This window comes from Carcharhinus amblyrhynchos, chromosome 18 (genome assembly GCF_965287045.1).
Source record: "Carcharhinus amblyrhynchos chromosome 18, sCarAmb.v2.hapA, whole genome shotgun sequence".
Taxonomy (NCBI): domain Eukaryota; kingdom Metazoa; phylum Chordata; class Chondrichthyes; order Carcharhiniformes; family Carcharhinidae; genus Carcharhinus; species Carcharhinus amblyrhynchos.
In genome coordinates this window covers 20,103,348-20,125,622 of record NC_137341.1, presented here as the reverse complement: position 1 = coordinate 20,125,622, position 22,275 = coordinate 20,103,348, and the positions used below count along the sequence as shown (strand labels likewise).

At 41.5% G+C, this 22,275-nt stretch overlaps 1 protein-coding gene across 5 annotated transcripts in view; it reads left to right on the top strand.

The window, feature by feature from the left end:
- mad1l1 (mitotic arrest deficient 1 like 1) overlaps positions 1 to 22,275 on the top strand; it is a 924,959-nt gene that overhangs the window by 5,568 nt on the left and 897,116 nt on the right. For all 5 annotated transcript variants that reach the window (XM_080206477.1, XM_080206479.1, XM_080206475.1 and 2 more), the window contains exons 3-7: positions 15,796 to 15,936; positions 16,429 to 16,608; positions 20,989 to 21,113; positions 21,528 to 21,609; positions 22,065 to 22,195. In XM_080206477.1, the coding sequence (XP_080062603.1) occupies positions 15,796 to 15,936; positions 16,429 to 16,608; positions 20,989 to 21,113; positions 21,528 to 21,609; positions 22,065 to 22,195 (659 nt within the window). The remainder of the gene's footprint in view (positions 1 to 15,795; positions 15,937 to 16,428; positions 16,609 to 20,988; positions 21,114 to 21,527; positions 21,610 to 22,064; positions 22,196 to 22,275) is intronic.

Here is a 22,275-nt window from a genome sequence, read left to right as displayed (position 1 = left end):
CTTGCATCAGGCCTTGTCTGCCATTTTATTTTAGTAGCTTCACAAGAGTGAAATCAGGCAAAAATTGACATAGACGTTTCAGGAGATATTAAGACAAATGACCAAAAATTTGGTTAAATAACATCTTGAGGTGAGAGGAGGAGTGGTTTTAAAAACATAACATAAGCGCATAAGAGCTAGGAGCAGGAATAGACCATCTGGCCCCTCGAGCCTGCTGTGCCATTTAGTAAGATCATGGCTGATCTTTTTTGCAAATTCAGCTCCACTTACCTGTCTGCTCACCATAACCCTTAGTTCCTTTACTGTTCAAAAATTTATCTATCCTTGTCTTAAAAATATTCAATGAGGTAGCCTCAACTGCTTCACTGGGCAGGGAATTCCGCAGATTCATAACCCTTTGTGTGAAGAGGTTCCCCCTCAACTCAGTCTTAAATGTGCTTCCCCTTATTTTGAGGCTTTGCCCCCTAGTTCTAGTTTCACCCGCCAGTGGAAACAACTTCCCTACTTCTATCTTATCTATTCCGTTCATAATCTTATATGTTTCTATTAGATCTCCTCTCATTCTTCCAATGAGTATAGCCCCAGTCTACTCAGTTTCTCCTCACAAGCCAACCCTCAACTCTGGAATCAGCCTAGTGAATCTCCTCTACATTCCCTCTGGAGGCAGTATATCCTTTCTCAACTAAGGAGAAGTCCAGATTAAACTGCATTTATTTCAGTGCAAGAGGCCTGACGCAGGGCATTGGGTATGTGGGTCTGGGATATTATAGCAATTACTGTGTCTTGGCTAAGGGAGGGACAGGACTAGCAGCTTAATGTTCCAGGGTACAGATGCTGTAGGAACGATAGAACAGGAGGTAAGAGAGGAGGGAGAGTTGCACTTTTAATTAGGGAAAGCATCACGGCCTTACTGAGAGGGGATATATCCGAGGGTTTGGCCACTGAGTCTGTAAGGGTAGAACTGAGAAATAAGTGGGAAATCACTTTGATAGGGTAGTACTATACGCCACCAAACAGTCAACGGGAAATTGAGGAACAAATATGTAAGGAGATTACAGGTAGCTCCAAGAAAAATAGGATGGTAATAGTCAGAAATTTTAATTTTCCCAACATTAAATGGGACAGCCATAGCATTAGAGGATTAGATGGAGAGAAATTTGTTGAGTGTATTCAGGAGGAATTCCTCACTCAGCATGTCCATGGCCCGACTAGAGAGGTGGCAAAACTTGACCTCTTGGGAAACAAGGAAGGGCAGGTGACAGAAGTGTTAGTGAGGGGTCACTTTGGGACCAGTGACCATAATTCTATTTTAAGATAGCTATGAGAATGATAGGTTTGTTCCAAAAGTTAAAATTCTAAATTGGGGCAAGGCCAACTTTGATGCTATCAGGCAGGAACTTTCAAAAGATAATTGGGGGAGTCTGTTGGAAGGCAAAGGGACATCTGGTCAGTGGCATGCTTTCAAAAATGTGTTGACCAGGATTCAGGGTAAACACGTTCTCTTAGAATGATGGGCAAGGCTGGCAGAAGTCAGGAACCCTGGGTGACTCGGGATATTGAGGCCCTGGTGAAGAAGAAGAAAGAGGCACGTGACGTGCATAGGCAGCTGGGATCAAGTGACTCTTGAAGAGTATAGGGGGTGTAGGAGCAGTTAAGAGAAAAATCAGGAGGGCAAAAAGGGAACATGAGATTGTTTTGGCAGATAAGGCATCGGAGAGTCCAAAGAGCTTCTACAAATACATAAAGGCAAAAGGGTTACAAGGGAGAGAGTAGGGCCTCTTAAGGATCAACAAGGTCATCTATATGCGGATCCACAAGAGATGGGTGAGATCCTAAATGAATATTTCTCATCAGTGTTTACTGTTGAGGAAAGCGTGGACATTAGGGAACTTGGGGAAATAAATAGTGATTGTACATATTACAGAGAAGGAGGTGCTGGAAGTCTTAAAGCGCATCAAGGTAGATCAATCTGCGGGACCTGATGAAGTGTATCCCAGGACATTGTGTGTCTCCTAGCCGAGATATTTGAATCATCGATAGTCATGGGTGAGGTGCTGGAAGATTGGAGTGTGGCAAACGTGCCTTTATTCAAAAAGGGCTGCAGAGAAAAGCCTGGGAACTACATGCTAGTGAGCCTCACATCTACGGTGGATAAATTGTTGACGTGCATTTTGAGAGACAGGATCTACAAGCATTTAGAGATGCAGGAGCTGATTAGGGATAGTCAGCGTGGCTTTGTGAGGGGAAGATCATCTCTCACAAATTTAATTGAGTTTTTTGGAGGGGTAACCAAGAAGGTAGATGAGGCAGTTGATTTTAACTTGCACAACTCTACCTTTTTCATGACAATTTCTAGGTTCTCACCTGTCACAGTCTTCCTGTCGTCAGTTTTTGGCATGTTATTTGTGTCTTCCATTGTGATGACTGACACAAGATACCAGTCCAATGCCTCAACCATTTTCTCATTTCCAGTTATTAATCCCCCTTCTCGTCCTCTAAAGGACCAACGTTTACTTTTGCCACTCTTTTTCATTTTATATATTTGTAAAACCTTTTGCTATCTGTTTTTATATTCTGAGCTAGTTTACTCTCAAAATCCATCTTACCTTTCTTTCATGGCTTTCTGCTGACCTTTAAAGATTTCCCAATCCTCTAAGCTCCCATTAGTCTTTGCCACTTTGTGTGCATTTTCTTTCAATTTGATACCCTCTTTTATTTCCTTAGATATCCATGGCTGATTATCTCTCTTTCTGCAGTCTTTCCTTATCACTGGTATATACTTTTGCTGAGCTCTGTGAAAGATTGCTTTGAAAGTCCTCCACTGTTCCTCAGTTTTACCACCATAAAGTTTTTGCTCCCAGTCTATTCTAGCCACCTCCTCTCTCATCTGTTTATAGTCTCCTTTGTTTAAGCACAAGACACTAGTATTGGCTTTACCTTCTCGTGCTCCATCTGTATTTTAAATTCAATCATACTGTGATCGCTTCTTGCAAGAGGATTCGTAACTGCAAAATCATTAATTATTCCCGTATCATTACACAGAACCAGATGTAGGATAGCTTGTTCCCTTTTTGGTTCTATTACATACTCTTCAAGGAAGCTATCGCGGATACATTCTATCAACTCCTCCTCAAGGCTGCTTTGACTGACCTGGTTTGACCAATTGATATGTAGATTAAAATCCCCCATGATAATTGCTGTATCATTTTTACATGCATCAGTTATTTCTTTGTTTATTTCTTGCCCCACTATGATGTCATTATTTGGTGGCCTATAGATTATGCCTATCAGTGACTTTTTCCTCTTACTATTTCTAATTTCTACCCAAATGGATTCAACCTTTTTTTCCCCTTAGAACCTACATCATCTCTCATTTCCACCCTGATATCATCCTTAAATATCAGAGCTACACCTACCTGTCGGTCCCTCCAAACAGTTTGATACCCCTGGATATTCAACTCCCGGTCATGACCATCCTGCAACCATGTCTCTAATGGCCACCAAATCATACTCGTTCACAATGATTTATGCTGTCAATTTGTTAACCTTGTTTTGAATGTTTCGAGCATTCAGATAAAGTGCCCTTACACTAGTTTTTGTACCTTTTTGAATTCTAACACTTCTATTCATAACATCTCCTGAGTTCTCCTTCCTTTTAACTTTTTTCCTCACTTTTGATGGAGTTGGAACCTTCTCTGCATATTTTGTCCTTGCTTCCTCCTTTTCGGACTCTCTAAATAGGTTTCCATCCCCTGGCATATTAGTTTAAACCCTCCCCAATCGCTCAAGCAAACACTGCCCTTAGGATATCAGTCCCAGTTCTGCCCAGGTGTAACCCATCCAATTTGCACAAGTTCCACCTTCCCCAGAACCGGTCCTGATGTCCCAGGAATCTGAAACCCTCTCCCTAACACCATTTCGTCAGCCATGTATTTATCTGATATATCCTGTCATTTCTACTGACTAGCATGTGGCACTGGTAGTAATCCTGAGATCACTATCTTTAAGGTCCAATTTCTTAACTTTCTTCCTAGATCTCTGTATTCTGCTTTTAGGACCTCATCCTTTTTTTTATCTATGTCGCTTGTACCACCGTGTATTACGACCACTGGCTGTTCGCCCTCCCCCTTCAGAATGTCCTGCAGCCGCTCAGACATCCTTGACCCTAGCAGCAGGGAGGCAATGTACCATCCTGGAGTCTCGTTTGTGACCGCAGAAATGCCTGTCTATCTCCCTTACAATTGAATCCCCTACATCTATTGCATTGGCACACTTTTTACCCCTCACTTCTGCAGCAGAACCAACAGTGGTGCAACAAGTTTGGCTGCTGCTGCTTTCCCCTGAGGGGTCATTCCCCTCAACAGTATCCAAAATGGTATATCTGTTTTGCAGGGGAATGGTCACAGGAGATTCCTGCACTACTTGCCTGTCTCTGTTGCTCTGTCTGGTGGTCACCCATTCTCTTCCTGCTTGTGGAGCCTGAGCCTGCGGTGTGACCAACTCTATACGTGCTATCCACGATACTGTGACTCGCGGATGCTCCATTATGTCTCCAGCCCCCGGTCCAGCTCTGAAACTCAAGCTTCCAGGAGCTGTAGATGGAGACACTTCCCGCACACAAGCTGACCCAGGGGACTGGAACTGTCCCCAGCCTGCCATGTGGAGCAAGAGCAAACTATGGCTTGGAGCTCTCCTGTCATGTCTTACCCCTCTAAATTAAACATTTGAAAGATGTTTTTTAGATATATACAATTTTCTAGGACTCCTCTTCCCTGCTCCTTGTTACTACCAAGTATAAACTTTTCAAACTATAAACCGCAGAAATTACACAGAAACACTATGCTAGTGTACAGCAACTACAATGCCAAGAGCAGAAAGGAAAATAACACTTGCCAATCAGCAATCTCGCTTGGGGGCAGGGTTTGGATTCTGGTTTCGGCAGCTGAAAATGGCTGTCAGTGGTGGACCAATGAAAACCAGTGACCTGAGAGGCTTGATTTCTGTTCATGACAGTATCTGGTTTATACAGTATTTTTTAATGACAGGTTTATTTAATTCTTGGTCCAGGGAACAGAAAAGGTTCCATATATTCTTTCATGGAGATTCTTGGTAAATCATGAATTATCCAGCACAGAAGGAAGCCGTTCAGCCCAGGATACGTGTACAGGGCCTTTGAAAGAGCTATCTTGTTTGTCCCATTTCCCCCGTCATTTCCCAATAATCAAACACGTTTTTTTCTTCTCCAAGTAGGAAATGCTTTGGGAAAAGGAGAAATAAAGAGTTTGTGGTTAATTTTGGCAATTTCCTGATGTAAGTGTGTGGACGCAGCATGTTGATCTTGTTCTAGCTCCTTGTTTTCTTACAAAGTTGCTATCATTGCTGATGAATGGAGGTGAGGCAATTGACTCCCTCAAAGGAAAAAGTGACAATTTGACAGAAAATTATCTTTATTGCTGTCCAGCTATTTAAGCTTTGTGATCACAAAATAGCAGATGCTATGACATTTAATTTTTTGTTTGTTGGAGGAAATGTCAATTGTTGACATTGGCTGTATGAAATAGTTCTATATTGAGAATGACCCCACAGTTGCTGTGACAATGTTTTATGGGATGAAGACGAAACTGGTGCATATGGGAAAAAGAGGCAGAGCTACTAAATCTGGCTGCAGTAATTATGTGTGGGAATGCACTGCTGGGTTGGAACTACTGTGTTGTGGTAATGATGAATGCACAGTATATGCACCTTGTATGTGACTTCACTAATCCTGACGATTTTGTTTTGTCAATGTCCAAGTGGTTTTTGTACTAGTGACTTGTATTGTGGGACATGATTCATGGACACTAACCATGTGCAGTTTACAATTGTGAGATTAGAAGGCAAATCTACCCCTGGTTTTTCAATCTTTTTCCAAGTAAATGTAAACAATTCCAAGACACTGATCCCACTGGAAATATTGTTGTAGTCCAGGGTCAACCGCCAAGCCCTACCTAATGTCGGTTTTAATGTAATATAAAGTCATAGAGTCATGGAGGTTTACAGCATGGAAACAGGCCCTTCGGCCCAACTTGTCCATGCTGCCCATTTTTTAAAATCCCTAAGCTAATCCCAATTGCCTACATTTGACCAATATTCCTCTATACCCATCATACCCATGGAACTATCTAAATGCTTTTTAAAAGACACAATTGTACCCGCCTCTACTACTATCTCTAGCAGTTTGTTCCAGACACTCACCAACTTCTGTGTGGAAAAAGTGTGCTGCTGGACACTTTTGTATCTCTCCCCTCTCACCTTAAACCTATGCCCTCTGGTTTTAGACTCCCCTACCTTTTGGGAAAAGATATTGACAATCTACCTTGTCTATGCCTCTCATTATTTTATACACCCCTGTAAAATCACCCCTCAGCCTCCTATGTTCCAGAGAAAAAAGTCCCAGTTTATCCAGCCACTCCTTATAACTCAATCCATCAAGACCCGGTAGCATCCTAGTAAATCTTTTCTGCACCCCTTCTATTTAATAATATCTTTTCTATAATAGGGTGTCCAGAATTGCACACAGTATTCCAAGTGTGGCTTTACCAATGTCTTGTACAACTTCAACAAGACATTCCAACTCCTGTATTCAATGTTCTGACTGATGAAAGTCATGATGTGGATGTGCTGGCGTTGGACTGGGGTAAACACAGTAAAAAGTCTGACAGCACCAGGTTTTAGTCCAACCGATTTATTTGATAGTAAACTCACAAGCTTTTGGGTTAGTCCCTTCATCAGGTGAATGGAGAGTTCTGGCCTCAGACAGAGCACATAAAGCACAGACAGTTTACAGATTACTGATTAGATTGCGAATCTTTACACCTAACCTGCTGTTCAAGTCTTGAAGCGGCCACTTCAAGACTTGAACAGCCGGTTAGGTGTAAAGATTCGCATTCTAATCAGTAATCTGTAAACTGTCTGTGCTTTATGTGCTCTGTCTGAGGCCAGAACTCTCCATTCACCTGATGAAGGGACTAACCCAAAAGCTTGTGAGTTTACTATCAAATAAATCGGTTGGACTAAAACCTGGTGTTGTCAGACTTTTTACTGACTGATGAAACCAAGCATGTCGAATATATTCTTCACCACTCTGTCCACTTGTGACTGCACTTTCAAGGGGCTATGAACATGTACCCTAGATCTCTCTTCTGTAACTCTTCCCAATGCTGTACTATTGATTGAATAAGTCCAATCTACCAATCTGGTTCAGTCTACCAAAATGCATCACCTCACATTTGTCTAAATTAAACTCCATCTGGTATTTGTCAGCCCACTGGCCCAATTGATCAAGATCCCGTTGCAATTGAAGATAACTTTCTTCACTGCCACCAATCTTAATGTCATCTGCAAACTTACTAATCATGTCCTCCTATATTCTCATCCAAATCATTAATATAAATGACAAATAACAGTGGACCCAGCACTGATCCCTGAGGCGCACCACTGGTCACAGGCCTCCAGTTTGAAAAACAACTGTCTACAACCACCCTCTGGCTTCTGTCATCATGTCAATTTTGTATCCATTTAGATATCTCACCCTGGATCCCGTGAGATTTAACATTATGCAACAGCCTACCCTGCCGTACCTTGTCAAAAGCCTTGCTGAAGTCCATGTAGACAACATCAACTGCAGTGCCTCATCTACTTTCTTTGTTCTTCAAAAAACTCAATTAAATTTATGAGACCTGATTTTCTACTCACAAAACCATGCTGACTGTCCCTAATCAGTCCTTGCGTCTTTAAATGCCTGTAACTCCTGTCTCTCAAAATACCTTCCAACAGCTTACCCACCACAGATGTGAGGCTCACTGGCATGTAGTTCTCAGGCTTTTCCTGCAGTCCTTTTTAAACAAAGGCACAACATTTGCCACTCTCCAATCTTCAGACACCTCACCCATGACTGTTGATGATTCAGATATCTCGGCTAGGGGACACGCAATTTCCTCCCTAGCCTCCCACAATGTCCTGGGATACACTTCATCAGGTTCCGCAGATTTATCTACCTTGGTGCGCTTTAAGACTTCCAGCACCACCACCTCTGTAATATGTACAATCACTATGTATTTCCCCAAGCTCCCTAATGTCCACGCTTTCCTCAACAGTAAATACTGATGAGAAATATTCATTTAGGATCTCACCCATCTCTTGTGGATCCGCACATAGATGACCTTGTTGATCCTAAAGAGGCCCTACTCTCTCCCTTGTTACCCTTTTGCCCTTTATGTATTTGTAGAAGCTATTTGGACTCTCTGATGCCTTATCTGCCAAAACAATCTCATGTTTCCTTTTTGCTCTCCTGATTTCTCTCTCAACTCTATTCCTACACCCCCTATACTCTTCAAAGGATTCACTTCATCCCAGCTGCCTATGTACGTCATGTGCCTCTTTTTTTCCCTTGACCAGGGCCTCAATATCCTGAGTCATCCAGGGTTCTCTCCTACCAGCCTTGCCCTTCAGTCTAAGAGGAATGTGTTTACCCTGAACCCTGGTTAACACACTTTTGAAAGCATGCTACTTAGCAGGCATCCCTTTGCGTTCCCACAGACTCTTTTGAAATTAACTTTTGAAAGTTCCTGCCTGATAGCATCAGAATTGGCCTTGACCCAATTTAGAATTTTAACTTTTGGGCCAGACCTATCATTCTCCATAACTATCTTAAAACCAATAGAATTATGGTCACTGGTCCCAAAGTGAGCCCTCTCTAACACTTCTGTCACCTGCTCTTTATTTCCCAAGAGGAGTTTCCCAAGTTTTTCCCCCTCTCTATTCGGGCCATCTGTGTACTGAATGAGAAATTCCTCCTGAATACACTCAACAATTTTCTCTCCATCCAGCCCTATAGTACTATGGCTGTCCCAGTCAATGTTGGGAAAGTTAAAATCTCAGACTATTACCACCCTATTTTTCTTGGAACTATCTGTAATCTCCTTACATATTTGCACCTCAATTTCCCGCTCACTATTTGGGGGCCTATAGTACAATCCTATCAAAGTGATTTCCCCCTTATTTCTCATTTCTACCTGTATAGACTGAGTGGCCGATCACTTGGATATATCCCCTCTCAGTAGAGCCGTGATGCTTTCCCTAATCAAAAGCATATACTTTAACAGTTAAAATTTATATTCTGTTTTTGTAAGTGCCTGATTACTTGGTTCCAAAATCCTTTAGTTTGAAGAAGACTTGACCATAAGCAAGACAGGACTCAGAAATAGCAAATAAGGTGAAAGTTTATTGAAAAGAGAAAGGTATACTTAGCACCGATTTCTTGAAATTCTGCCCTGGGAGCACCTCCATAATTGTCATCCAATTTGGAAGCAACAAGATAGTTTCCACTTTCAACACTTGAATTAGCATTACCTCGTCTCAAATTGGGCTTGTTGTAATTAGTCAATAGGTCATTTGTTGCTACTGAGTAAATTTTGTTGGATTTGGCCATTTAGAATTTAGAACATAGAACATTACAGCGCAGAACAGGCCCTTCGGCCCACGATGTTGCGCCAACCAATTGAAAAAGCAATGACCCTCTAACCTAAACCAATCCCTTTCCATCCATAAACCTATCCATGGATCTCTTAAACGCCCCCAAACTAGGCGCATTTACAACTGCAGCAGGCAGGGCATTCCAATCCCTCACCACCCTCTGGGTAAAGAACCTACCTCTGACATCTGTCCTATAACTACCACCCCTTAATTTAAAGCTATGCCCCCTTGTGCTAGCTTTCTCCATCCGAGGAAAAAGGCTATCACTGTCCACCCTATCTAAACCTCTAATCATCTTGTATGTTTCAATAAGGTCCCCTCTTCGCTGCCTTCTTTCTAATGAAAACAACCTCAAATCCCTCAGTCTCTCCTCATAGGACCTCCCCTTCATACCAGGCAACATCCTGGTAAACCTCCTCTGCACCCTCTCCAGTGCCTCCACATCCTTCCTATAATGTGGGGACCAGAACTGCACACAATACTCCAAGTGCGGACGCACCAGAGTTTTGTACAGTTGCAACATGACGTTGCGGCTCCTAAATTCAATCCCCCTACCAATAAACGCCAAGACACCGTATGCCTTCCTAACAACCTTATCTACTTGATTCCTAACTTTCAGGGATCTATGTACACATACACCTAGATCCCTCTGTTCATCAACACTATTCAGAGTCCTACTGTTAGCCCTATACTCTACACATCTGTTATTCCTGCCAAAGTGAATTACCTCACACTTCTCTGCATTACACTCCATCCGCCACCTCTCGGCCCAGCTCTGCAACTTGTCCAAGTCTCTCTGTAAACTATGACACCCCTCTTCACTATCTACCACTCCTCCGACTTTGGTGTCATCAGCAAATTTACTGATCCACCCAACTATACCCTCATCCAGATCATTTATAAAAATTACAAACAGCAGTGGCCCCAAAACAGATCCCTGAGGCACACCACTCGTAACCGAACTCCATGACGAATACTTACCATCAACCACCACCCTCTGTCTCCTATCTGCTAGCCAATTCCTGATCCAATTAACTAAATTACCCTCAATCCCATACATCTGCATTTTCTGCAGAAGCCTTCCAAGGTGAACCTTATCAAACGCCAAATTGAAGTCCATATATACCACGCCAACTGCCTTACCCCCATCCACCTCTTTGGTCACTTTCTCAAAAAACTCAATAAGGTTAGTAAGGCACGACCTACCCGCTACAAAACCATGCTGACTATTTCTAATCAATTCATTACACTCCAAATAACTATAAATCCTATCCCTAATAATTTTTTCTAAAACCTTGCCCACAACAGAAGTAAGACTCACCGGTCTATAATTCCCGGCAAAGTCTCTGTTCCCCTTCTTAAACAATGGGACAACATTCGCTATCCTCCAATCCTCCGGGACTACACCAGAGACCAATGACGACCTGAAGATCAGAGCCAGAGGCTCTGCAATCGCCTCTCTTGCCTCCCAGAGAATCCTAGGGTAAATCCCATCCGGCCCAGGGGACTTATCTATTTTCAAACCCTCAAGAACATCTAGCACATACTCCTTATCAACTGCAATACTGTCCAGTTTACAACCCTGTAACCCAGTGTTCTCCACAGCTACATTTATGTCTCCCTGCATGAATACCGAAGAGAAATATTGGTTCAGTGCCTGTCCAATCTCTTCCGGTTCCACACACAACTTCTCGCTGCTGTCTCTAACTGGCCCTAATCTTGCCCTAACCAATCTTCTGTTCTTAACATATCTATAGAACGCCTTAGGATTCTCCTTAATCCTATCAGCCAAAGTCTTCTCGTGTCCTCTTTTAGCTCTTCTTAACTCACTCTTTAACTCCCTCCTAGCCAATCTAAAGCTTTCCAGTGCTTTACATACATTGTTCCATGGAGTAACACAATGAGATGGTTCAAGATTTTGTTTTTATCTAAATGTTGATTCAGTCTCCTGCACCTGCCCCAGTTGGCCAAGGACAAATGGAACCCATGCCCTTTTTGGCATCTGAATGCTCTCTGTTCCCATGTACAATGTTTACAGTAACAAATTAATACACCAAACATTAGAATATTACGCAGTCTTAATTACTTGATTAAGTAAATGTAGAAACGTATTCTTCAATTATACATTGAGACTTGCTACTTATTTAATCATTATTTTCTGGCTGATTAATTATACAATAATTCTTGATTAATACGTGTGATTGATTATAAAATTGCGTCTTGATTATGTTGGCTTGCTAAAATGCACATAATATAAAAACTTGCTAAAAGTGATCAAGTTAGACCAAAATCTACTGTCCAGGTCTACCTGTGTTACACTAAGAAAAACAGTATAATCACTACTTAAAATGATTTTATATTTATTCATAAAAACGTGGCAACATCAAAATGCTGCCATGTTTGTTTGTATTTGGTGCAGTTTGTCTTTAGACAGTACAGTAAGTATGGTGCTTGTTCTTATTCAGATCTTCAAATATTTACTTTGTTAAAGCATGTGTGAAGATAGTAAATTACCTGTGGCCATGAAGATCACCTACTGTTTTTAAATTCAGTAAAAGCAGGCTAACATAGAATCATAAAATCATTACAGTGCAGAAGGAAGCCATTTGGCCCATCGAGCCTGAACTGACAACAATCCCACTCAGGCCCTATCCTCATAACCCCATATATCTGTCTGCCAATCAACCTAACCCACATTTTCCTGGACTGTGGGAGGAAACTGGAGCACCCGGAAGAAACCCATGCAGACAAAGACAGTCACCCAAGGCTGGAATTGAACCTGGGTCCCTGGTGCTATTAAGCAGCAGTGTCAACCACTGTGCTACCCCTGATATTTGATTAATTGCCCTATTGTGTAATTTGCATTTACATAACTGGTTTTGATTTCTATTTTTTTCAGTTACTCAAGAAAAGAGATGTTTGTATTGAAAGTTCTTGTTCTGGCTCCCAGTGTTTATGTGAGGTGTCCCTGGCAGGATGCGAAGTGAAACTCTCTCCTTGCTTACAATAAGAGACTGACTGCGTGGATACCTCATCATATAGTAATGATTTCTCTGAATTAGTGTAACGTGATGTCTTTGCCATCAATTCAGTTGCAAGATTGAGAAGCTGGGCAGAATCTGAACTTGCATTAATTTTAAAATGCTCATCCATTTTTTCAGGAAATCTCCTTATGTCCTTTCCCTCTCTACAACATCCTTCAGCCCCACAATCCTCTGAGACATCTGAGCTCTCCCAGTTCTGGCCTCTTGTGCATACCAAATTTACATCTCTTCTTCAATTGACATGCATATTTCAGCTACTTAAGCTCTGGAATTCTCTCCCAAATCTTTGTTTCTGTCTGCTTCTCTAAGGCACTACTAAAACCTACCTTTTTTTTTGCTCAGCAGCCCTAATAACTCGTTAAGTATGTTGGGGTCAAATTTTGTGAAGCACCTTGGGACATTTTACAACTTTAAAGGCATAATACCAATGCAAGATAATAACTGAATTATTAAAAGATCTGGGCACTCAATGGGTAATAGGTGAGCCTGTCCCAAACTCGACTCATTAAGAGCATTGATAGCCAACAGACAGAGGGGGCTTCCCTCCTCAATCTGGACTTGATTCTAAACTCAATCCCAGATCTAATCTTGTGATGGCATGGTATGAGTTTGGATCCAAAAGCAATTAGGGAGAAACATTCCTACACAAGTGCAAGAAAAGGCTTTAGTCTCTCAGGTCCTCAGAAAGATGGTCTGTAAAGTTAGATTGGTAGATGTAACATAAAGCACTATTGCTATAAACTCCCAGCTTTGGTCTTGTGCTTCATTTGCTATCTCAGCGTGAGCAGTCGTATACTAATTAAGCTTGGCTCAGCCTCTCACCAGAAATTCTAACTACTAGCACCAATGACCAACTCTTTAGGAACATGAATTAATGGAGCTGGTGAACAACACTTCCTCCTCATCTCTATCACTTATCATTTATGCTAAGCTGGCTAGACGTCCTTACAATGTCAATGTGAGGGACTGACCATCATTTTGTTTCTGTAACATCCAGATAATGTATTTTACTTCTTAGATTTGGAGGATATAAATAGTCAATTTCACTCAGACTTTCTCTTTGTGTCCATGCCTATGAGGAATTTGATTGAGGTGGCTCAGACTCACCTCAGGCAGAACCTCAAAGCCAGGAGCTGGGAGAGTTGTTTATTCTATTATAATGAAATGAAGTGAAAAAATCAACCAAAATGCCTAATCCATATTTAATGACTTCCCTTAAATTGCTGAATAGCACAGCACTGTTGAAATGTATAGTTTGAAGAAGGCCATTTGGCCCATTTGTCTCGTGCATATGGTCCAGGGTACCTCGTGAATAAATGGGAGTCCTGAATCAAAGTTATGGAGCCAAGTGCTTTCTTGCCTAATATCCACAGCAACTCCAGCCTGTTCTGCTTCGTAGCCCTGTAACATGAAAGATTATCGTTGCGTTTCTATAGCTTAACGACTGGTTCTTTTGGGTCAATGTAGAACAGGCAATCAATCCAACACAGCACAAGGCCCTTGATTTGAATATTTGTCATGAATATATAAAGCTGTTTTCCATGACCTACAGCCTAGAGCAGTTATCAACATAATATGGAAATGACTGGACAAACCAAACTGGCAAGGGCAGCGTAGAAGAAGAATTTGTGGAGTACATCAGGGTTGCTTTTTAAAGCAGTACATTGTGGATCCTACCTGGGAATGGGCTATTTTAGATTTGGTTTTTGTATAATGAAGAAGGACTAATAAGGAATCTTGTGGTTAAGGATCCCCTGGGGGTGATGACCACATGATTGAATTCCAGATACAGTTTGAGAGTGAACACCGTAGGAGCATAACCAGTGCCTTCAACTTAAATAAGGACAATTATATTGGTATGAGGGATGAGTTGCCTAAAGTGAACTAGGTACACAAGCTAAGATGCAGATCAGTAGATGAGAAAGTGACAGATATTAACTAGCTAGTCCAAAATGCTCAGCTGGAGTTTATCCCAGTCAAAAAGAAGGATTTCACAAATCCATAGTTAACAAAGGAAATGAAGGATAATCTTAAATTGAAAAGCAGTATACACAAAGTGGCAAAATATCATGGTAGACTAAAGGACTGGGAAGTTTTTAGGTTCCAGCAGCGGAAGACTAAAATGTTCAAGGGAGAAAATGAATTGAGAGAACTTGCATGAAGACAAACATTAAGATTTTCTATGGATATATAAATAGGAAGTGGGGGGCTAAAGTAAACGTGGGACGTCTACTGAAAGATGCTGCTGGAATGATAACAAGGATGGTGGAAAGGCTAAATAAATGTTTTGCAAGTCTTCATTATGGAAGACATTGCAAATATCCCTAAGGTACCAGGTAGGTTGATTTCAAATAACATGGCAGAATTTACAAAAATCCCAATCACAAGGATAATGTGTTAGAGAAACTCAGGCTAAAGGCAGACAAGTTGCCAGGACCTGATGAGCTGTACGCTAAGGTTTTAATGGAAGTGGCTGAAGAGATAGTGGACCCATTGACTGAAACGTTTTGTAACTCGCTCAATTCCGGGAGGGTACCAGAAGATTAAAAACAGCTTATATAATTCCCTTGGACAAGGGGACATAGCTACAAGGTAAAGGCTGGCCATTCAAAACTGAGGTGTATAGAAATTTCATCTTATGGAGGCTGTTGAATCCTCAAGGTGAAGGTGGATAAATATTTGATAGTTGGAGGAATAAAGGGTTATGAAAAATGACACCTCCACTATAAATACTTCTAATGATCCAGCCTGTATTACCCTTTGGGGCAAAGAATTGCAGGGAATTCACTACCCTTTGTGAGAAGAAATTTTTACACACCTCAGTTTTAAATGATTGGCCCGTTACCTTGTAGTTATGTTCCCACTAGTGTAAACCATCTGATCATGTACCCTGTCAAGTCCCCTCAGGATCTTATGTTTCAATAAGGTCATCCCTCACTCTTCTAAACTCCAAGGAATACAGATCAGCTACAATTGTATTGAATGGTGCGGAACGCTTGAAGGACCTGATGTCCTACTTCTGCTTCTATTTCTTGTGTACGTAGCAGCCAATTTATGCACATCAAAGTCCAAAAGCATCCAGGGAATCAAGGGACATATGGACAGAATAGGAAAGTGGAGTTGATGTAAAAATCAGCCATGGTCTTGTTGATTGGTTGAATAAGACTACACAATCTACTCTTCCTTCAACCCACTCTCCAAAAAGTTAAATAGATGTGTTAACATTTATATTTTCCAGGCCGAAGAACAGGCTGAGAACATTCATTCCCATTCGCGCGTTCTAGAGGTGGAACGGGAGAAACAGAAGATGGAGGTCAGCCACAAAAGAGCCAGAATTGAGTTAGAAAAGGCAGTGCACACTAGTTCCTGGAACTATGAGGTATTTGCTTTGATGCAGGGAGTTTCAAAATGTAATAATCATCTTCAAACTGTACTGGCATCAACACGATCTTTGTATTTTAGGTTGTTCCGTGTTACTTGCCATTTGTCTTTTTGTCAGCGTTCTGTACTGCAAGGAGAGTATGGGCTTCCCCTCAAATTTTAGTCTTGGCCTCTATCTAGATCACCAATCTAACATAACCACTACAGTAAATAAAGAGTATTATTCTCTTGGAGGCCTGTCAAACAGCGAATCCTTCCATTTCTTTACACTCCTGTCCCTGATGACGACAGGCTGTGATCAGTGTTTGTGTTTATACGCTGTGGAAACATTTGAGTTGGGGAAAATAGTCTGACCCTGTCTGAAACTGACCTTCAAAGCTAGGTTAATTGTTCTTATTTAGATTATGATTTCAAACTGTAGCCATTAATATTTTCTATGCATATTCTGATTTGAATAATTTGAAATAGCTATTTTCCCTCTCCAATGTAGCGCGAGGCAGATCGGAACCAGGAGCTAATAACCCAAGTGAAACAAATGCAAGAGAAGGAGGCAGAGCTTGTGGCAAAATTGAAGGACCAGGTTGATGTGACTAAGTCATTAAAGGAGGACCTTGGGGTGCAGAACAAGAAGCTTCAAGAGAAAGAAGAAAAGCTTGCTGAAGCCAATCAGGTAAGGGATGGACTTAGCTGTGTGCAGCAATTATAAAATGATGAAATCTTTCACATTGCAAAGAATCTAACTGCTGACCTAAATCACAAACGACAGTTATCTGAAAGCACATTTCATTAGCCCCATTTCTCTCCTCGTCTCTTACTATTCATTATTGAATATTGCTGAAAAGTGAGACAAGTTAAGGGCTTTGAAATCTCGTGCCTGATGTGTCGTTGTTGAAAAAGACCTGGCATCTGCTTTGTTACCTTCCCACAATGGCCTAATAAAGACTGAAACTTTGCTGCAATACCACATTGCATTTATAAAGCACCTGGGTTGACAAATGGCAGATGGAGTTTAATTTAGATAAATGCGAGGTGATGCATTTGGTAGATTGAACCAGGACAGGACTTAGTTAATGGTAGGGTGTTGGGGAGAGTTACAGAATAAAGACATTGAGGGGTACAGGTTCATAGCTCCTTGAAAGTGGAGTCACAGGTGGACAGAGGGTGAAGAAGGCATTTAGTGTACTTGGTTTTGTTGGTCAGAACATTGAATGCAGGAGTTGGGATGTTGTACAAGACATTGGTAAGGCCACACTTGGAATACTGTGTACAGTTCTGGTCACCCTATTATAGAAAGGATATTATTAAACTAGAAAGAGGGCAAAAGAGATTTACTAGGATGCTTCCTGGACTTGATGGTTTGAGTTATAAGGAGAGGCAGGATAGACTGGGACTTTTTTCTCTGGAGCGTAGGAGGCTGAGGGGTGATCTTAAAGAGGTCTATAAAATAATGAAGGACATGCTGGATAGTCAATATCTTTTTCCAAAGGTAGGGGAGTCTAAAACTAGAGGGCATAGGCTTAAGGTGAGAGGGGAGAGATACAAAAGGGCCCGGAGGGGCAATTTTGTCGCACACAGGGTGGTGAGTGTCTGGAACAAGCTGTCAGAGGTAGTAGTAGAGGTGGGTACAATTTTGTCTTTTAAAAAGCATTTAGATAGTTACATAGTTAAGATGGGTTGAGAGGGATATGGGCTAAATGTGGGCAATTGGATCTAGTTTAGGCCTTTTACAAACAAAAGGGGCAACACAGAGAAGTTGGGCTAAAAGGCCTGTTTCCATGCTGTAAACCTCTGACTCTATGATATGACCTATAACACCCCAAGATGTTTCATGGAAGCAGTATAAGACAACATTTGACAGAAAGCAATGAGACTTGTAACCTAAAGCTTAGCCATAGGTAGATTGGTAGCAACTTTAAAGGAGAAGAGAGTCAAAGACCTATGAATTCGAAAATCTTGGAGCCCACATGTCCAAAAGCATCATTGCCAGTAGAGGAGTGAAGAAAACTGAGATCTACAAGAGGCCAACATTTGAGGACTCGGGCAATTTTCGAGCTGGAGGAGTTGGGGAAGCCCAGTCCATTGAACAATTTGAAAAGAAGGATGAGAATGACAACAGGTCATTCAGGATGGATCATTAATGCTTTAATTCATGGAATTGTTGAGAGCCGATTTAATGCTCGAATTCATGGCTAATTGCAAGATCACAAGTTAAATATAAGTGCAAAAGTCCTTGTAGCCCACCTTAGCTCATTCGTCCAGAAGTAAATAAATAAACCAACCATGCCTAACAACAACTCATTTTTATATAATGCTTTCATGGTAGTAAAACATCTCTCTGTGGTTCAGTCAGTCGCACTCTCACCTGACTAAGAGGGTTCTGGGTTCAAGTCTCGTTCCAGGTTTGTAGACAAAAATAAAGGCTGTTCTGAGGGGTAATGTCAGAATACCCATCTTTTGGGTGAGAAACCAAACCGAGGCCCCATCTGCCTGTTGGGATCTAAAAGATCTCATGGCATTATTTTGAAGAAGAGTTGGGGGTTTTCTTAGGTGTCCTGACCAATAATTATTCTTCAATCAATGTCCCAAAAACTGATTACCTTGTTATTATTCCATTGCTGTTTGTGGGAGCATGCTATATGCAAATGTTTCCTATAATGTGGAGATGCTGACGTTGAACTGGGGTGGACGCAGTAAGAAGTCTCACAACACCAGTTAAAATCCAACAGGTTTATTTGGAATCATGAGCTTTTGGAGTGCTGTTCCTTCATCAGATGAATGGAGAGGTGGGTTTGCAAACATGACACATATAGACAGCGACACAACTGCAAGATAGTGGTTGGAATGCGAGTCTTTACAGGTACAGACAGTGTGAGTGGAGCGGGGGATAATCACAGATTAAAGATTAAAGAATTGTCTCAAGCCAGGACAGTTAGTAGGATTTTGCAAACCCAAGCCAAATGGTGGGGGTAACATGTAGTCTGACATGAACCTAAGATCCCGGTTGAGGCTGTCCTCGTGTGCGGAACATGACGATCAATTTCTGCTTGGTGATTCTGCGTTGTTTTGTGTCTTGAAGGCTGCCTTCAAGACACACAACTTGGAGGTGAGGATGCTATCATTCTAGCAACTATTATGTGCCGCAAGAGGGATCTGTAATATTTATTTGGGTATCGAGGACCTCGCATGGTAGAAGCCTAGTATTGCAACACAATTTAAGAACATGCTTGGTAAAGTTCCAAATGATTTTGACACGACTTACAGAAGAATACGCTCGCACAAAATTAACTTTCCATGTCTGCATTGGGGCACTTGTTACTGATCTGTGGATATTCTGAGCTTGACTGCTGTCTTATCATTTTATATGCCAAAAGATGCTTCAAATCTAAAATTTTCTTCCCACCTCCCTGTAAATGCTTGTGTTTTAATCAAGCCAAAGTTACAAGTCTTTGTTATTGTAGGATTAATATATTGAGCATGTGATCTAGTGCCTGAAATTTGGGTTCGGTTGGGTTGCTCTTTGGACTATGCTGGCTTAGATGATTCTTTCACATTCATGGTATCCTTCATTTCCAGTTTTGTTTCTCTCCCTTTTTTATGGTGCATAGCACTGCTGCCTCATGGTGCCAGTGATGCAGGTTCAATTCCAGCTTTGGGTGGTGTTTGTGCATTCTCCCTATGCCTGCGTGGGATTTCTCTGGGTGCTCCGGTTTTCTCCACAGTCGAAAGATGTGCAGGTTGGGGGATGAGGGGGTAAATGCGTGGGGTTACAGAGTAGGTCTGGGAGTTGGTGCAGACTCGGGTTTGAATGGCTTTCTTCTATATTGTATTCTGTGTTTCTCATTTTCTGAAGGCAGTTACTCATTGGGGAGGTGAAGGACAGCTGACCTCCAGTACCTAGTGCCCCCAGTAGAGATGACAAAATACTGGTTGAAATCTGTGTCAGCTATGGTTGAATTTGTAGCACTCTTATTTGTGTTAGAAGATTTATGACTTGAGCAACTTGAACACAATAATCTTGGCTGATGCATTAGCGAGGTACTGAGTGAATGCTTCACTGTCAGAGGTACCATTTCTCAGATAAGATGTTAAACTGAGGCCCTGTCGGCCCCTCACGTGGATGCAAAAATCCCATGGTGTTCTTTCAAAAAATAGGACAGTTGTTCCTTTGTGCTGGTCAATATTTATCCCTCAATCAACATCTCAGAAACAGATTGTCTGGTCTAATTGCATTGCTGTTAATAGGAATTTGCAATGTAATAAATGGCCACTGCATTTCCTACATCCCAAGTGTGGCCACACTTGAAGTACTTTTTTTTATGATCAAGAGCTTCGCAAAATCCAATGGTTATGAAAAAGGAAAGTCTGACCTTTTATGTGATTTATTGTTTGCAACCTTTTCTTGCATTTCCTGTTGTAGAACCATAGAATCCCTACAGTGCGAAAGAGGCCATTTGGCCCATCGAGTCTGCAGAGACTCTCAGAGCAACCCATCCAGGCACTCCCCTCCATCCTATCCCTGTAATGCCATGTATTTACAATGGCCAATCCACCTAACCTACATATTTTTGCGGGAGAAAACCAGAAGAAACTCATGCTGGTCCAGGAAGAATGCGTAGACATCACACAGTCAGTCACCCGAGGCTCAAATTGAACCCTCGTCCCTGGCACTGTGAGACAGCAGTGCTAATTACTGTGCAACCATTCTGCCTGTGGTGTGATTGTTATAGGAAAAGTCTTGTTTTCCAATACAAACGTTAGACTGCTATTAAGATAACCATCTACCCGTTATTCAATAAGTGCTGGAGGTGCTTTGTTTATGTTGTTTTTGCTTTGAAAAAGTAACAGTTAAAAACCATTCCCATTTGCATGATGGGGAGGATGTACATTGGATGTTTTAAAGTTTAAAAACAATTGTTCTTCCTTTAAAAGTGTACAAAATTCAAAATGCTTCAAATGCAAACGTAGTTAACATGATCTTGCAATTGAAGTTTGGACATTATTCTTGTTTTAATGTTTCTTCTAACGATACTTTCTCTGTATTACAATTCAGATGATTGATGTCCTCCAGTCCAAAATATTAGAGCAGCAACAGAAATGGTTGAATCAGGAGATGCAGCTGACAGCGTTGAACACAGAGCGTCATGAGTTACTTGAGCAAGTGGAGGTGCAACGCACGTAAGTCAAAAATAGACCGGAAGAAAGATCATCAAACACAAAGTGCACTGGTTGTTTTAATCCCCATCCCTGCTTTTCCTTTTGAAACGTGTTGTTGATATAAAGGGAGTTTCTGGGAAGAAAAGTGGTGTGGGAGGAGCTAAATGGCCACCTTCTGCACTGTAGGGATTCTGCGGTTGTATGGATGTTAGTATGCCCTATTTAAGTCAGCAATCAGGACCTCCTCCTCTTCCTATATTAAAATTTTCCACAGCAGAGTGGTAGAGATTTATAGATTCATGTGAAATTTCCAGGGGCAGCTGCCTTTTTATGTTGAAATCCTTTACTCCTTGCAGATTGCAGTTGTACTTTGTTTCTAATATTTATGTTCCTTTCTCTGACCCAATTTATTACTTTCCCCCTTTCCCTAAACAGGAAGTGGCAGGAGGCTCTGCAAAAGATTCAGGCACTGGAAGCAGCTCAAGTGGTCAGTGCTGAGAATGAGCAGAGATTGAAGGTGAGCAACACTTTGTTCATAGAAAAGTAATCAGAATGTTCAGAGATTCAAAGTGGGATATCAAATGTGTGTAGTCCTTAAACCCTGTAGACTAAAAGTTCCATGTTTCAGTTCCCATTGGGCTTTACACATCTGGGGGTTGCAAATTAGCCTTCATTAGGCTTCATTGTCCTGTGTTGTGTGAAGGGGAAGGAATAATCCAATTGGTGCTATGAATTGTTATCCATTGGTTCCTGGTGTGTGCGTATTCTTATCCAGATTGAATTTGGCAGTAATGGAGTAGGCCGGCATGACTTGCTGTTGAGTAATTATGATGAAAAATGAACTTTTGGAACAAGTATGACATGGCTGCTGGCATCAATGAAATGATAATTCCAGTAACACCATCACCATTGGGAGTCAAAAAATAATGCTGAAGAATCCTGATACTCACATTTTGTTTCTTAATTCTCCAGGATTTAGAGAATAAAATATCTCAGCAGGAGCAGGACTCTGTGATCGTGAAGAACATGCGGTCAGACCTTGCTCGAATCCCTGAGCTGGAGAAAGAGCTCCGACAGCTGAAGGAGAAAAATGCCTATTGCAAGTAGGAATAACATCCAAAACTAATAGTGACCACTTGATTAACTTCCTCTTCCAGTGAAACGTATCAGTAATATATACTTT